At 39.4% G+C, this 18,648-nt stretch overlaps 1 protein-coding gene across 1 annotated transcript; it reads right to left on the bottom strand.

The window, feature by feature from the left end:
- Window positions 1-11,812: 11,812 nt before the first annotated feature.
- Window positions 11,813-18,284, bottom strand: LOC129677217 (zinc finger protein 120-like; the record flags this gene model as incomplete). The annotated part of the gene is made up of 3 exons (XM_055607876.1): window positions 11,813-16,320; window positions 17,904-17,964; window positions 18,158-18,284. Coding segments are annotated over 3 exons (1,128 nt in total), but the record flags the coding sequence as incomplete, so codon positions are not given.
- Window positions 18,285-18,648: the final 364 nt, after the last annotated feature.

Raw genomic sequence — 18,648 nt, 5'->3', positions numbered from 1 at the left:
CCATGAGGGTAGTCACAACAAGTTGTTTTTAACTCAACAGGGGCAGCCTGACCACAGATATCCCAAGTGGGTGTCACAGCTAGGTTTCTCAGTAATTTTCCAGTTTCTCATCTGGCCTTCAGAGTTTTACAAAACAGTGGTGTCTCACAAAATGGCGTTAGCTATGTTTAACTTAGGGTGAGGCAGGGGTCTTTCATACTCTTCCTCACATTTCAACTGTATTATTTTTGGGCCCTAAATCTAAATCTAATTCTTGTCAATATTTGAAGACTTTGCTTGTTTTGAATGTGTGGTTTTATTTTCTTAGTTAACAATGTATACACAGTCCCTTATATCAGGGTCATCATACTTGGGTCTCTAGAAAAATAATGAAAAACAACAAAGAGTACTGATAATGTTAGTGACTAAAATGAGTTACTGAGTTCATTGTACAATGATTTCAGATGCTCTTTTCAGACAGGACATTTTATGATGAAATATTAAGAGGCACAAAATGCCTCTTAAGCTCAGGGCTTGTTTACCGCATGCTCTTGAAAACAAGGTTCAAAATGCATCCTGAAGTCATAACATCAAATGATTTACAGAGAGGGCACAATCAGCTTTCTAGATATGGTCTTCTGGGGATAAGTATGGCAGGATGCAAAACCCTGGACATTTTCTCATAATATCTAATGAAAACATAGATTCTTCCCAGAAAATGAATATTTACGTAAAACCAACTATGTATAAAGCAGGTATTCAGTGAATGTCAGGAGAGGAACCAGGTTAAAAACTAACACCAAATAAGTAGCATTGTTGTTGTATCTGGAATTTCTATCTTGTTTGGAATGCAGAGAAAGGTATACTGTTAATCCCTGTATTTAAGGCAGAGCATCTGCATAAAGTAAAGCAATGCTTTGCTTCTCCTGTTCCTTTTCTTTCTCCTCCTCTTCCTCCTCCTTCTTTAACTTGTATATGTGAAGCAAATGTTCTACCTCTGAGCTGCATTCCTAGCTTCTGTGCAAAACAGGTAGATACAGATAGTCTTTGCATATGATAAAGCCATATGCTAAACCTCACTAAAGCTTAAAGGAACTAACTTGTTATGGGATAAATGAAAGAGAACACAGAGAAAACAACAGGCATAGAGGAGGCTGTCTTAGTAACAGCAGTAATAGAACAAGATAAAACACTTCAGGAGAAGTTTATTACAGGTGGCACAATGGCTGGCATTAACAAATAAAATGCTACATGCTCCCATACTCTAGGCACTCTGCATTACTATCAGATTATGAACACTTTGTTAAAGGCATTTACTCTTTAAATGGTTTTTTTGTCCTTCCCCAGATAGTTACTGGTAGTGAATTAGGTACCCAATACTGTGCTAATTCCTGTACACACAAAAGTGATTCATGCAAACACTATTCTTTCTCTATAAGCTTACAGTCTTGTGGGGTAATCCACCACAAACAAACCCTTAGACCATGCATAGAAATGTATTCATCACTATAAATTCAACTATGAAACCTAAAGAAAAGCAAGAGGGACCTAACACCCCAGAAGGGATAAGGAACATACATATTCAAAGGCTGAGAGGTGAGAACATTTTAGTTCAGTAGGGAAAATGAAAGAAGGTGAATTTGTTTGGAATATACGAGGGAAGAAGAAAGGAATAATAATAATAATAATAATAATAATAATAATAATAATAACAAAGATTAACGAGTAAGCCAGATGGGCTGAAGACATGGCTCAGTGATGAAAATTACCTCCTGTGGGGCTGGAGAGATGGCTCAGCTGCTCTTCCATAGATCATGAGTTCAACTCCCAGCAATCACATGGTGGCTCACAAGCATCTGTAATGAAATCTGGTGCCTTCTTCTGGTGCACAGGTGTACATGCAGACAGAACACTGTATATGTAAATAAAAAATCTTAAAACAATACAAATCATTCTTGCTTTGTTTTTTACATAGTTCCTAGCACATCCATGGTGGTTGACAGTCTTCTGTAGTTCTTGTTTCAGGAATTTGATGCCATATGATCTCCTGGGATATAAGGCACCCATGTGGTACACTTATATACCTACAAGTAAAATACTCTTATCACTCATCTACGTAAAAGATAAAAATACCCCCTCAAAAAAAAATGGTCAGTGGGCGTGATGGCTCACAGCGGATCTCAGTGAGTTCGAGGCCATCGTGGTCAACAGAGCTTGTCCAGTTCAGGCAAAGCCACACAGGGAAACCCTGTCATGTAAAGCAAAACAAAACAACAACAACAAAAAATACAAATAAAAAAAGATTATAAAGCAAGAGTGGTGACACATGCCTATAAATGGAACATCAGGAAGGTCAAGAATGAATGTCAACCTGGACTATATGAAACTCTGTCTCAAAACAAAGAAGCAGTAGCAACAACAAAACCGCACAAGAATCTGAGTTCCTGGGATACTTTGGGACATTCAAATTTTTTATCTTAATTTCTAGCTACATAAGAAGCTCTTGAGAAGTGTAGTTGTTTGAATGAAAATAACCCCTATAGTCTCATATGTTTGAAAATATGGTACCCCGTTGTTGGAACAGTTTTGGAAAAAGTAGGAACTGTGATCTTGTTGAAGAGCTGTGTCACTGTGGGTGGGCTTTGAGGTTTTTAAACCCCACACCATTCTCAGTTAGCTCTTTGCCTCATACTTGTAGATCAGGATGTAAGCTCTCGGCCACTGTTCTCTCTGGTGCTCTGCCTGCCATTCCTGTCTGACACCATGGTCCCTTTTGTGATGGTCATGGACTTATCCTCTGAAACCCTAGGTACCCAACCAACTGTTTCTTCTATTAGCAGCCTTGGTCATGATATCTTAGCACAGTGATAGAAAAGTAGCTAAGACAAGGGGTTTGAAAACAGGAGAGAGGCTTTGATGAACACTTATCTCAAAGATCCTTTTGTTCTGCCAAATTAATAGTAAGATTTCAGGAATGTAAGGCCTCAGAGCGTCCCGACCCAGAAGGCAGAACCTACTCGGATGGGGCGGGGGAGGGGCTTGAGCGCAAGGCGCAGCGCAGGTTCAGTGAGCACCTCCATTGTCAAGCCTGACGGAAGCGCCATTGCTATGGCTACAGCCGCCAAAGTGGAAACGCTGAGCTTGCCTGGGCCTGGCGGGCAAAGGCGGCGGCGAGGGCGGCGATGGGAACCCTCTTCCCGAGCGTGGTGGCGGCTGTCATGGCTCGGCTAGTAGATTACTTCAACGTGGTAGGCTGAGACCGGGAGAAGCCAGGTCGGGAGAAGCCAGGTTTAAAGGTGTGGGGCAGAAGCCGCCTGGGCTCCGCCTCCGCCCCGGGCTCCGCCTCCGTCCCCATAGGCTCCGCCTCCGCCCCCGGGTTCGGCCTCTGCCCCACTAGGCCCTGCCTCTGCTCCCCCGGGCTCTGCCTCGCTGCGTCCCCGGGCTCCGCCTACACCTCCCAGGGCTCTGCCTCCCTCCTCCCCCAGGCTCTGCCTCCCGTCGCCCCCGGGGTCCTCCCCCGGCCCCGCTCCGGGCTCCACCTCCGCTCTCGGGGTCCGCCTCTCTCCCCCAGGCTCCGCCCCCGCCCGCGGGCTCCTCCCCCTCCTCTGCCTCTGGGCTCCGCCTCCGCCCCCAGCAGCCATCCGGTGGGATAGGTGGTGCTGGGCCTGGTATCATGGCTGGGAGGCGGAGAGGAAGGAGGGTTGGGTCCGGAGGTGGAGGATGCAGGTCCCCGGGTGTTGGCCATCGCAGAGCGGCTGAGCCTGGCTGTCTGTGGGCTTGTGTGAGGGACCCGCAGGACGGCAGTCGCGGGGCGAGGGTGGGGCTGTGCAGTTGGGGAATGGAGGGCTGGGTGGGTCGGGAGAGCCTGCCAGTGTTCTACCAAGAGCTTCTGTGGAGGCTGCAGGTACCCAGGACCGCGCCCTCCTGCTGCTGGGGTTGGGAGGGCAGGAGCACACTGAAGAGTGATGCTGGGAACAGTCCTCTAGGAAAGGACATGCAGAGAGTCCAGTGCTGCGTCCTGCCTGCCCTAGGACGGGTGGGGTGGAGGAGCTTGGACATCCCAGTCTAATGAATGTACTGGGAAAGGCGACAGGAGCCTGGCACGTTTCTAAGAACATTGTTTCAGGATGTATGTGCCAGCATTCCAGAATGAAATGACTCTTCTTAAGTAAAGACAGCCAGCCAACCGCTGCAAGGGCTCTCTCACTTAGCTTTCAGGTGATTTGATTGTTCTCTTTATTTGTCAGAGAATTTTTCGTAAGGAACAGTTTGCCAGATACACTGCTGTTTATACTTTGATGGACTTGCATAGCCAGGAGTATACAGGGTTCACGCAGGTTTATTTTCCTATTTGCATCTCTTTGCATTGCTATGTATAGATAAGCGGGATGTAATAACAAGGTTACTGTAGAGCTGGGGAAACCTCCTTTATTTCAGGGTAATTCCAGTTTTACCCTTGCAAGAAATTTTAGCTACCAGCCCTGCAGCCCCTTGTCTCAGGAGGTGCTTAGGTTGTGTTTGGATGATTGTTAGTCGCATTAGGGTACCACTGTTCTACTCATCTCTTTTTATTATTTATCCATCCCTAAAAATTTGTTTAAGAGAAGGGATCCTTCACTTTTTTTTTCTCACTTAAGAGAACCTCTTGCAGGTCGGTGAAATGGCTTAGCAGATAAAGGCTATTGCTGGGCAATCCTGGAGACCTGAGTTCGATCCCTAAATTTCCTTCCACCTTTTCATAAATTTAGGGATCGAACTCAGGTCTCCAGGATTGCCCAGCAAAAGAGTTGTCTTCTGACCTTCCTATGTGTTCCCTAGTATGCATGCTTCACCTGCATCATGAACACACAAACACACACAGAGACTAAAAAGAAGACATGGAGCTGTATTTAGAGAATCATCTTGCTGCTCCAAAATGTCATGTCATTTCACTTTTTAGTCTCTTACAGACATAGTCTTACCCAGACTGCCATTGTGGAGAATCAGTTTTGTTTTATTTTTTTTAATCTTGTTCAGTTTTTAGTTACATTGTTCTTCCCCCTAAAACAATATTATTTAGTTTGGGTTTTTTTGAGACAGATTATCTCTACAGAGCCCTGTCTATCCTGGGCCTACTTATGTAGATCAGGCTGGCCTTGAACCTACAGAGATCTGCCTTCCTCTGCTTCCCAAGTGCTGGTGTTAAAGATCATGCCCATCTTCCCCCACAACAATTTTGAAACTAACAAACTTGAAAATAGTTCCAAGTATATACAGTCAATACCCATTTTACTTTGGACATTTTGAGAGAAAGCTGCTGACCTTATGCCCTATCACTCTGAGTGGTTTAGTTTCAATTTTTTGCAAACAAGAATGTGATCCTACATAATGACAATGCAGTTATGAAAATAGGAAATTCACACTGACATAGATAGTATTCCATTTATTGTGGGTTTTAAGGACTATGTTATTATTAAATGTCAAAAGAAGCTGGTACATTTAAGTGTTACATTGTTTCTTTATCTCTTTACTCTCTTTCAATATGGAACAGTTCTCTGATCTTTTTCATGATGTTGTCACTTTGTTGACTATGGGTCAGTTATATTTTTCTTCATTAATTTATTTATTTGTTCATTTTACATCCCATTCATGCCCTCACTCCTCTCTTCCCAGTCCCACCCTTCCACCACTTTCTCCACATACCCCCCCAAACAACCTGCCCTGTCACTTCAAGTTACATCAGAATTAAGTGCCTCTTCTTTCACTGAGGCAAGACAAGGCAGCCCTACTAGGGAAATGGGATCCAGAGGGAAGCAACAGAGTGCAAGTCATAGACAGCCCCTGCTTTAGTTGTTAGAGGACCCACTTGAGGACAAGCAGCCCATCAGTTTCATTTGTGTAGGAGGCCTAGGACTAGTCCAGGCATGTTGTTTAGTTGGTGGTTCAGGATCTATGAGGCCCCATGGTCCCAGGTGAGCTGGCTATGTAAGTCTTGTGGTGTACTACCCCCCTCTCAGCTCCCTAAATCTTTCCTTTAACTCTTCCACAAGACTCTCCAAATTCTGCCTAATGTTTGTTTGGCTGTGTGTCTCTGCAACTGTTTCCATTATCTGTTGGATGAAGCCTCTCAGATGATAGTTATGCTAGTCCCCTATCTATAAGCATAGCAGAGTATTAATAGTGTCAGAAGTTGAGTCTTTCCCATGGGTTGGGTCTCAGGTTGTGCCAGTCATTGGTTAGCCATTTTCTCAATCTCTGTTCCATCATTTATTCCTGCATATCTTGTAGGTGACATTTTGGGTCGAGGGTTTTGTGTGTTGGTTGGTGTCCCCCTCCCTCCACTGGCTACGAGATGTGTCCACTTCAGTCTCAATATCCCTGCTTCTAGGCATCTCAGCCAGGCTCACAACCCCGTATTTTTCCAGGAACTTCCAGAATTCCAGAATTCTTATCTCGGAGATGCTGCAACACCAATTTCCCTTCTTTCCTAGCCCTCTCACCCCCATCCGCACATTTCCCACACCTGATTCCCTGTTCTGTTCCTCTCTTCACTCCCTCTCCCACCCACCTCCTCTCTCCCTCCACTTCCCATCTGTCTTCTTCTTAGTGGGATTCAAGTATCCTCTCTCCTACCCTCCATGTTATCTAGTTTATTTAGGTCTGCGGGCTGTACCATGGTTATCTTGTACTATATGGCTAATATCCCAGGTTAGTTATTTTTATAGACTCTCTCTAAGCTCTTTGTGTTCTCATGGATCAATACATTAACTGGGACAAGGGTATCACAAAAGTATAACACACTGTGTCCTATCAGGTGGTACATATTTGACTTTGATTACTTGTAATCAGTGTTTTCCAGGATTTTCTACTACACAGTTAATACCCTGCACCCCCATGAGTACCTTGACACTCTGTGTATTGGTCTTTATCAGAATGTTAATGCATTTGCCATAGGCTTACATCAATATGGATTCATGATTTATGTGCCTTCTGCAGCGGACTGGACTGTTATTGTTAGTCTGCTGGGGCTAAATGACAAATGATTAATAACAAAGGCTTTACTTTTCACAGTTGTGAACTCTGGAAAGTCTAAAGTTAAATTATTAGGTCTATTTGGGGGCATGCTTGTATACAGTCAAGTATTCTCTTTAAACTCAAATGTTCTAAAGGGCCACATGATTTTATAGGATCTCTTCAATAAGGGTATGAACCTATTTATAAGGGCTTCACCACCCAGACCTGAGTACCTCCCAAAGATCTCCTGCAGTTCTGTTACTTTGGGTCTCAGGATTTTAACATAGGAATTTTGGGAGAACATATATATGCAGATCATTTTGATGTTCAAATTGTTTTGTCATTTGACCAATGAGAGCTTATAAATCTGGCTTCTGTGTCTTTTTTCCCATTTTTTAATCTTAATTTTTATTAATAACACTTTATTCACTTTGAATCCCTCTGTGCTCCCTCCCTCCTCCTCTCCCAATCCCATCCTCCCTGCCCCTTCTCCACACATGTGCCTCCCCAAGTCCACTGATAGAGGAGGTCCTCCTCTCCCTCCCTCTGATCATTGTCTATCAGGGCTCATCACAAATAAATTCACTGTCTTCCTCTGTGGCCTCTTAATGTTGCTTCCCCCTCAGGGGGAGGTGCTCAAAGAGGAGGCCAATCAGTTCATGTTAGAGACACTCCCTATTCCCATTACAATGGAACCCACTTGGACACTGAACTGCCATGGGCGACATCTGTGTACAGTTCTAGTTTATCTCCATCAGTGGTCCTTGGTTGGAGTATCAGTCTCAGAAAAGGCCCCTGTGCCAAGATTGTTCTGCTTCTGTTGCAATCCTTGTGGGGCACGTGTCCTCTCCAGGTCTTATTATTTCCTGCTTCTTTCATGAAGTGCTCTGCACTCGCCCCAAAATTTGGCTACAAGTCTCAGCATCTTCTCTGATATCCTGCAGGGTAGAGCCTTTCAGATTCCCTCTGTGGTAGGCTCCTATCCTGTTCCCTATTTTCTCCCTCTTCTGATGTCCATCCTCTTTGCCTTTCTGAATGAGGATTCAGTATCTTAGCTAGAGTCCTCCTCCTTCATAAGTTTCTTTAGTTGTACAGATTTTAGTATGTTTATACTATATTATATATCTAATATCCACTTATGAGTGAGTATATACCCTGTGTGTCTTTCTGCTTCTGGAATACCTCACTCAGGATGATCTTTTCCAGTTCCCACCATTTGCCTGCAATTTTCATGATTTCCTTATTATTTTATTGCTGAGTAACATTGCATTATGTAGATGTACCACAATTTTTGTATCCACTCCTCAGTTGAGGGGCATCTGGGTTGTTTCCAACTTCTATTACAAATAAAGCTGTTACAAACATGGTTGGACAAATGTCTTTGTTGTATACATGAGCAACTTTTGGATATATGCTTAGAAGTGGTATAGCTGAATCTTGAGGAAGCACTATTCCTAATTGTCTGAGAAAGTAACAAATTGATTTCCAAAGTGATTGTACAAGTTTACATTCCCACTGGAGTGGAGCAGGGTTCCTCTTTCTCAACATCCTCTTCAGCATGTATTGTTACTTTAGCTTTAGATCTTAGCTATTCTGATGGCTGTAAGGTGAAATCTTACGATTGTTTTGATTTGCATTTCCCTGATGACTAAGGGCATTGAGCATTTCTTTAAGTGTTTCTCTGCCATTCCTCCATTGACAATTCTCTGTTTAGCTCTGTACCCATTTTTCAAATTGTATTACTTGATTTGTTGCTGTTTAACTTCTAGAGTTCTCTATATATTCTGGATATTAGCCCTCTGTCAGATATAGGGTTAGTGAACATCCTTTCCAAATCTGTAGACAGTATCCTTTGCTTTACAGAAGAGTTTCAGTTTCATGAGGTCCCATTTATTGATTGTTGCTCTTAGAGCCTGGGCTGTTAGTGTTTTACACCAGCCATGACAGAAGACCTAAGAAAGATATTTTTCCTGGCACAGGCAAAAAAAGCATGAGTCCTTTCCGAAGCAATGGTTTTCTTTAACAAAGCAAGCACTGGGATTTAACTTAGGACATATGGGTAAGTTCAAATGTATATTTTCCTACTTAGAGGCATGCTAAATTAAGTCTTATTTTGAATGTGATCATAATGTAAAATCAGAGATAAAAAAAGCACTCTTGGCTCAAAGTCATGCAGAAATAGATGTAAAATTTTTCAAATGATGGACAGGAATGCCTCTGGAATGTTTAATTTTGACCACAAGTTAACTGAAAATGAGGTAAATGAGGCCATGAAACTAGATTGCTCAGGAGGCAATGCCATCTGGTGGTAATCATGATGTCTGATCTATGAGGGGGATGTTTCAATGCTACAGTTCTCACACAAAGGACAGAGAGCACAAATTCAGAAAACTTCTAACATCCCTGTCTGTGTATACTACCCCTCAGGAAAAAAATCTATTACTTGAAATATAGTCTGCATTTTGAAATCATTTTGATACATATTTCTACATAGCCATGGCAGTTTTAGAACTGTCTCTGGAGGTGGGCATGGTGGCACACACCTGTAATCCCAGCACTCAAGGAAGAAGAGGCAAACAGACTTATGTGATTTTGAGGATGGCTGGGTCTACAAATTGAGTCCAGAACAGCCAAAGATACACAAGAAAAATGTGTCTCCAAAACAAACAAACAAAGAAACAGAAAACACACTCTATGGAACAATCTGGCCTCGGTCTCAGAGAGATCAGCCTGCCACTGAATCCTAGGTTTAGGATGACAGGGATGCACTTCTACGCCAAGCTATGATTTTTAAGTGGTCTATTCTTGAATCAATGAATTAAAGGATAAAATAAGATGTACAAAGGAACCATTTTCCTTTTAATGAGCAGCAGTGAGTCTTAAAATTCTACAAATAATTTCTGTCATCTATAAGTGGCTGCATTTCTTTGTGAACTTCATCATTTATAACTGCATATTAGACATATAATATAGGATAATCATACTAAAATCTGTACAGCTAAAGAAGCTAATCAAGGAGGACCGTGGGTAGGATGCTCACTCTTCATTCAGAAAGGCAAATGGGATGGACATCAGAAGAGGGAGAAAACAGGGAACTGGACAGGAGCCTATCACAGAGGGCCTCTGAAAGACTGTCCAGAAGGGTATCAAAACAGATGCTGATACTCATAACCAACCTTTGGGCAGAGTACAGGTAATCTTATGGAAGAAGGGGGAGATAGAAAGACCTGGAGGGGACAGGAGCTCCACAAGGAGAGAAATAGAATGAAAAGATCTGGGCACATTTTTGGAGACTCACAATCCAAACAAGGACTACAAATGGAGATAATGTCGTACCTGACAGATTTATCCAATTGCAGCTTAGTGTCCAAGAGGGTACCCTAGTAATGGGAACAAGGACTGTCTCTGACATGAACTCAGGGCCTGGCTCTTTGATCACCTCTGCCTGCATGGGGAACAGCCTTACCAGTCCACAGAGGAAGACAATGAAGACAGTCCCCATGAAACCTGATAGACTATGTTTAGATGGAAGGAGAGAAGTACCTCCTCTATCAGTGGACTGGGGGAGAAGCATAGGAGAAGAGGGAGATTGGGAGGGGAGAAGAAGGGGTCTATAGTATGGATACAAAGTGAATAAACTGTAATCAATAAAAATAAAATTAAAAAAATTAAATGCTGGAATGTGTGTGTAAATAATGTTATTGTGTATACATGCTAATGAGAGTACAACTTATTGCTATTATGTACATCCCATATGTAAGTTCTTGACATGGAACACAAAGAGTCTTTTGGCCAGTGACCACACTGGCTCTTATTAGGCTGAAAATTATTTACGTATTTCCTGGTGTGTGAGTTTGTATATACAGCAGCCCAACTATAGAAACATTAGAAAAATCTGTAGCAGTGATATGGACTACTCAGGGATTGAGCTCAAATCATCAGGCTTAGCAATAACTAAATTTACCCACTGAGACAATTCTCTTACATTCATTTGCAGTTCTGAGAAATTCTTTTTTTTTTGTTTACTCATCAATGTATTTTGATTCAGAAAATTATTAATATTTTTTAATCTCTTTTTTAAAATTTATTTTTCTTGAGTTACATTTTGTAAACTCTGTGTCCCAGCTGTATCCCGCTCCCTCATTCCCTCCCCAACCCCACACTCTCGCCCTGGTCTCTTCCCTGCCATTTTCCACATCCACTGATAGGGGAGGACCTCCTCCCCTTTCATTTCACCCTGTTTTATCAGGTATCTTCAGGGCTGGCTTCAACGTCCTCCTCTGTGGCCTAACAGGACTGCTCCTCCCCTGGAGGGGTAGGTCAAAGAGCCTGGCCTTGAGATCCTGTTAGAAAGATCGCTTATATAGACCTACAAGATATGATAAACATAATGAAATCTACACACCTAAAGAAGATAATCAAGAAAGTGGACACGGACCGATCAATCCTCATTTAGAAAGACAAATGGGATATGCATTGAACATATGACAGGAGTCTACCGCAAAAGGCATCTGAAAGAATCTAACTAGCAGTGTTTCAAAGCAGACACTAAGACTCATAACCAAACCCTCAGCAGAGTGGAGGGCATCATATGAAAGAAGGGGAGTTAGTATGATATGGAAAAGATAGGAGCTCTACAAGGACCAAATATATCCGGGCACAGGGTCTTTTCTGAGACTGACACTCAACCAAGGACCATCTATGGATATAACCTAAAACTTCTGCTCGGATGTGGCCCATGGTAGCTCAGTAACCAAGTAGTTTTCCAAAGTAAGGAGAAAGTCTTATTAACAAGTCTTTACTCCTAAGAAAGAACTAACACATTCTAAAACAAGACAGTAGTGTATAATTTTCATTTGCAAGTAGCATTAATTATTCAAATAATTTCATTTTCTTCCATCCTCAGATGACAATATATTCATAATTGAAATAGAAGACAATATTGTACTGATGTAATTTTTCAAGTAAGTTTTATGAGTCTCAATGAGCTCAGTGGGGAGTGTTTGTGGTATGCAAAAAAGACAACATAAACTTGAAGATCATATAAACACAACCAAAATAGACCCCAAAAGTATCATATTCTTCATATATCTGTAATAGCCTAAGAATGAATATTTTATTACTCACACAACATGGTATTTTGCAATAAATCTCATTGCTGTTACATTAACTATCACCTCTAGATAAATCTATAAGAAGGAATTACTTCAAGATGATGTGCCATACGGTAAATATGGGAACATGTAGGAGTATAAAACTGCAAACAATACGTACATACATACATACATATACACACACATACTATTAAGCATTAATTAATTATTGATATCCAAGCAAAGCTTAAAAACAAACATCCTAAATGAATTTGTGAAAACATAAAAAAGTACATGTTCTCAGAGACCCTCCCTTGAAAATTATGATCTCATACTGCTTTATATACATAAGCAATGGACCAGATAGATGATGGGGATCAAATTCTATACATTGCAGCAGAAAAATACCTATAACCAAGTGGAAATACATTAGAACATGAACAGCCACCCCAGAAGGAATATCAGAACAACCTAATAAACTTCTGTGTATGGATTTGCTACACACACAGCAAATTCAATACGTACGCCAATGTTTCAAAATTCAGACCACAACCACAAGTGGTGATCTCCTCCATTACAATGAAGTGAACATGGTAAACAATTACTTCCTCCATGGCTATGATAAAAACAGATTAAAAATAGTTTCTTTCTTGTAAATGAATACATTTATTATGTCCAAAGTAATAAACTCTTTTGCATAAATAAGACTGCTCTCTTCTATGAATGCTTTTCTACTTCCTGACATCAAGATGATATATTAAGATTTAAGATATTTACAGTACTAGATACATGGTTTTGCAGTTAAGACAAGTTCATTCCCAGGACCTAGGTCAGGTTTTTGACAACTTTCTATAATTCCTGGTATGAGAAAATCAGTGGGTCTAGTCTACTTGGAAACTAGAATGGACAGGCACATAAACACACAAAGTAAAACTGTTATCACTTAAGGGAAATTAAAACAAATTCTTAAATATATGTTTACTCATGAATGTTTTACTTGTATAAGCATTCATTACTGAACTCAGGTGTTGAGACAACTACAGGCCTATCTACAAATGTCTTCATCATGAATTCTTTCATGTAACAGAAATCAAACATGTAGGTTTGAAGTCAGAGAAATGATCCTCAGATGGTGGTATCATTTGAGAATGTTTAAGAAATGTATCCCTGCTGGAGAAATTATGTTACTTGGGGTGGCCTTCATAATTTTCAGCTGCATACCATCTGTAGTCCCCACTCTCTGCTTCATGCTGCAGGTGGTGGTTGTGAGCTCCAAGCTTCCTACTTTAGCTGCCACTATGACACTTGTCTTGCCAAATTTATAGTGATCCCATATCCTCTCAGGTCATAAGGCAAAGTAAAAACATTTGCAAGTTGCCTTGGACATTGTGTTTGGTCACGGAAAATGCACTAATATGCACACATAAATTTTACAACTGGATGATTTATTTTATGTAATTGGAGTGAATTGTGAAATAAAAAAGGATTATCTTATTGTTCAAATTCATGTGCCTTTGGTCCTTATGAGATTCCAATTGGAAACAAAATAAGGATGATGTCATAAATGCATGCAAACACTGTTGACACTTGTTAGAATTTTCCTCGAAAATAATCTAGTATAATTGAATGCAAGCTGGTGGGTCAAAGATATTAACAAATTTTTTATTCTAATAGATGTTCTTCCGAATGAGTTCTTTTAGGTTCTCAAAGACTACTGTGATATGCAAAGGCTTTAGGACGTAGCCCACACACTAAAGCTTTTACTCTTATATAATGGTACCATGAAGCAGAAAATTTACCATACTGACTACATTCATGGGGTTTCTCTGCAGCATGACTTTTTCTCATGATTTCAAAGACAACCCCGTGAAAAGGATTTACCACATTGCTTGTTCAGAGGATTTCACTGCAGTATGTGTTCTTTTCTGTATTTGGAGATAACTGTATTAAGAAAAACCTCTGTCACATTGAATACATGTGTAAAGTTTCTCTCTACTATCTGCTCATTTGTATAGTTGACGATGACTTTGATATGCAAAATACGTAAAAGCAAATTGTATTTGGGAAGGTGCAAAAGCAATTTGTCCTAAGCATTTCCTTTTAGTTACCAGCCTTCATTGAATTATAGGGTAAACATAAGTTTAAGTTCATAGTCCCTAGGAAAGCTGTAGACTTCCCAATACCTGACCAGCTTTAATTACTTAACTTTTGTTGCCCAAAACATGACTGTTCCATACCATGATTTCTGGTCCCCTAACACAATGACTGACCCAAACCACAGATTCTCTTTCCTAAAACACAATAAATTTCCTAACCACAAAAGAACAAATCGATATGATTGTTTTGACTATTAAACCTACATTTTGCATCAGGTGACTTCCTCAAAGACATAAACAAATCCCATATTCCTAAACCATGACTGATGGAAATAATTCAGTTGTAAAACAGTAAAGATGTTTATGATTTTCAAGCTCAGGACCTCTGTAATATTCTGACTCATTGGATGGGTAGGCATCATAGTTCAACATTATGTGTCCCTAATCAAACTGGATGACAATATTTTTTTTTCATCTGTATTGACCTGTTTGAGTTGTTTTGGATTCAGTGGACAGAAGAACACAAAAGCCTTACCATATTGATTATATTCTCAGATTTTGCTCTCCACTTTGAAACTTTTATGATGATGTTGAATATAGATATGTGCAAAGGTCTCCCATTTTAACACATTTATAAATTTTCTCTCTGTATTCTTTCATGACGAAGATTATACAAATGTGGAGTAGCTTCACCATGTAAATAGATTCATAGTCTTTCATTACAGTGTGAATTCTTCCATGACGTTGAAGATTGTGAAGAGTAAATTTGTATTAGGAGATGACTGTTACATGAAAAGGCTTTACCACATAGATTACATTAATAAGGTTTCTCTCAAGTGTGAGCTCTTTTATGTATTAGGAGATGACTGTTATATGCAAAGGCTTTAACATGTTGATTACATCCATAAGAGTTGTCTCCAGTGTAAGTTCTTTTTTGTATTAGGAGACTATTGTTGCATGCAATGGCTTTACCCCCTTAGTTACATTCATAAGGTTTATCTCTAGTATGCGTTATTTATGTCATAGGATATTACTATTATGTCAAAGTGCTTTATCACATTGGTTACATTGATAAAGTTTCTATCCATTGTGCTTCTTCTATGTACATGAAGATTATTATGGCATGCAAAGTTTTTGACACATTGGTTATATTCATAGCGTTTCATTCCAATAAATGTTCTTGTTCAAGATAAGTATTACATGAAAAGACTTCATGACATCAGTTATATTCATAAGAATTTTTTGCAACAAAGATTTTTATGTCTTGGAGAACACTGTTATCTACAAAGGCTTTACCACATTGGTTATATTCATAAGGTTTCTGTCCATTGTGAGTTCTTTCATGTTTTAGGAGATTACTGTTACATGCAAAGGCTTTACCACATTGTTTACATTCATAAGGTTTCTCTCCAGTGTGAATTCTTTTATGTAGGAGGAGATGACTGTTCTGTGCAAAGGCTTTAACACATATGTTACATTCATAAGGTTTCTCTCCAGTGTGAGTTCTTGCATGTATTATGAGATTACGGTTACATGCAAAGGTTTTACCACATTGGTTACATTCATAAGGTTTCTCACCATTGTGAGTTCTTTCATGATTTAGGAAATTACTGTTACACGCAAAGGCTTTACCACATTGGTTACATTTGTAAGGTTTCTCTCCAGTGTGAGTTCTTTCATGTACTTGGAGACTACTCTTACATGCAAAGGCTTTACCACATTGGTTACATTCATAAGGTTTCTCTCCAGTGTGAGTTCTTTCATGTCTTAGGAGTTGACTGTTCTGTGCGAAGGCTTTACCACATTGGTTACATCCATAAGGTTTCTCTCCAGTGTGAGTTCTTTCATGTTTTAGGAGATTACTGTTACATACAAAGGCTTTACCACATTGGTTACATTCATAAGGTTTCTCTCCAGTGTGAGTTCTTTCATGTATTAGGAGATGACTGTTACGTGCAAAGGCTTTGCCACATCGGTTACATTCATGCGGTTTCTCTTCTATATGTGTCCTTTTATGTCTTAGGAGATGACTGTTATGTGCAAAGGCGTTACCATATTCGTTACATTCATAGTAATCCTCACCAGTATGCATGCTTTTATATGTGTGGGGACTACTGTGATATGCAAATACTTCATCATATTGAGTATTGTTTTCATACCTGCAAAGATAATTGACACATGTGAAAGCTTTACTACATACATCACACTAATGAATATTTTTGTCCATGTCACTTAATTTTACAATTTGGTGTAAAGGTAAAGAGGATTACATCTTGAGTTTTCATCATTATTTTTACATTCCCAGTGTTCTCCTTCACTACGTTTGTTTTAAATATTTAAAAATACCTGTGATGGTAAAAATATTTGTTAACTGGCTCACATTTATACTATACTTTCTTCTATAATATGTTTTACCACAGATTCATAGAAAACTGCAAGACCTGAGAGCTTTAACACATTTACTGGATTAATAAATTTCCCTATACAATGTTCCATACTAAATATGTAAAGATAACTGTGACAAACGATAATTTTTATCTTCATAAAATTTGTATTTTCTGTAGTGTGATTTTGTGAGAATTTCTAATGAAGTTGAATAACCAGTTAATTGATGTTGGTGTATATTTTGTGAAAATGTGATTGCTGAGCCAGCAGAGGGCTAACTGCTGATGAGATCATAGTACTGTTAGTTCTATGGCCAATCACCTGTCCTATATTTTGTAAACATTTGTCCTTCCTTACTTATCTATTGTAAGTAATAAAGAGCTAACAAAATGAAGGGCACAAAATGAAGGGCAGAACTTCTGGGTGAGAGAGAGTAGCTGGAAAGAAGTAAGCAAATGACAGGCAATTTCCCAGCAGGCCAGTGAGGTTAACAGATGGATATGAACATGAACAAAGAGGTAAAGCTGGCCATACATTGAGACACTGTACTTGGTTTATGTGTATTAGGGGTAAAAAAGGTTCAGAATCTGCCCAGTGAAACTACCTATGCTTTAAAATATTAAAAAGCCTCTGTGTCGTTTTTTGTACTGCTAGCAGCTCTAAATAGTCCATATAAAGCATAATAGGTATCACCTTTTAAACATCTACTCAAAACAGGGACTACTATACCTTTTAGTTTTTCTGGGTGATACATTGTTTCTTTTAATGTACCTTTAGTAATATGACTTGTATTCATTTTGATATATGATATACCTATTAAAAGAAGAATACTAAATGACATGGTTTCACAATGCATTCACACATTTGATTTTTGTTCATCACAGACATGTGCTATAGGGATTATGGTTTTTCCACAACGTTCTTGACTATAAAAAACTGCCTTTCTCACAAAACTTAGCAACATTACTACAAGTATATGAGTAACCCCATTTTACTATCGACTAGTTGATTAGTACAATGTTTTGGATATACTTTCATCACCTATTTACTGTGAATACCTTTGGCAATATCTGACTTGTAGACTAATCAAATTACTGTTTTACCTCATAATGCTAATGAGGGTATGATTCAAACATTGATATTGCATAAGGTATGATTTCCTTGCATTCTTTCTTAGAGGAGTACCTTACACTCATCAAATACCTAACATGGGGGTACATGGTTTAGTAACAACTTAGTCATCATCAATAAATACACTTAAAGCAGTTCATTTACACTGTCCTTTCTCTTTCACACTTCCAGAACATATTAAAATTTTCTCAGAACAATATTCATATCAGCTTACAATGCAAATTACCTTGCATGTCTTCTAGAACTTTGACAATGCTGTTCCATATTATGACCTTCCCAATTGTAGCCTAAAATACAGTAACAGAAAATGTATGATTTATTATTGGAAATAAGAAAAAAATTTAAGTCGTGATCTATGGTCAATCAAAGAACCATTCACCTCATTCTTCCTCATCCTCAAGAGAAATTACAGAAGCACTTCAACAATGAATAAAGAGTTCTCTCCATATTTTAAAAAGTAAAGAAAATTCATTGTCCTACCTATAGCAGTGAGGTTCCTGTAGGTATCCAGCATTACATCTTTGTAGAGATTCCTCTGGGAAGGATCCAGCAAAGCCCACTCTTCTTGAGTGAAGTTCACATGCACATCATTGTAGGTCAATGCAGTCTAAAATATCCACACATATGTACAATAGAAAGCATGATACTTAGTATACTGGAAATGAATACTTCATTTGCAATATTTTTAAATTATTCTGCTGTTTCCACTTATTTTGTGACACACAAATTTTAATGTAATAACTAACTCTTTTTAGGAGGAAACTGAATAGTGAAGTTCACCTCTGTGTTTTTTATCCTTTAACTAGGATACAGACTTGCAAGAGAAATGTCAATTAACAGATAAAGAGACAGAGTACACAGATCAACAGTACTGAGTCCCCTTGAGAGAAATAGTATAAGCAATTCCTGACTCTTATAAGAATGGGCAGGCTGGGTGTATTTTCTGATGACTTTCATTCGAAAATCACTCA

This window comes from Psammomys obesus, unplaced genomic scaffold, assembly GCF_907164565.1.
Source record: "Psammomys obesus unplaced genomic scaffold, mPsaObe1.curated_primary_1811, whole genome shotgun sequence".
NCBI classification, from domain to species: Eukaryota; Metazoa; Chordata; class Mammalia; order Rodentia; family Muridae; genus Psammomys; species Psammomys obesus.
The sequence above is the reverse complement of the archived record's forward strand: the minus strand, read 5'-3'. Positions and strand labels throughout refer to the sequence as shown.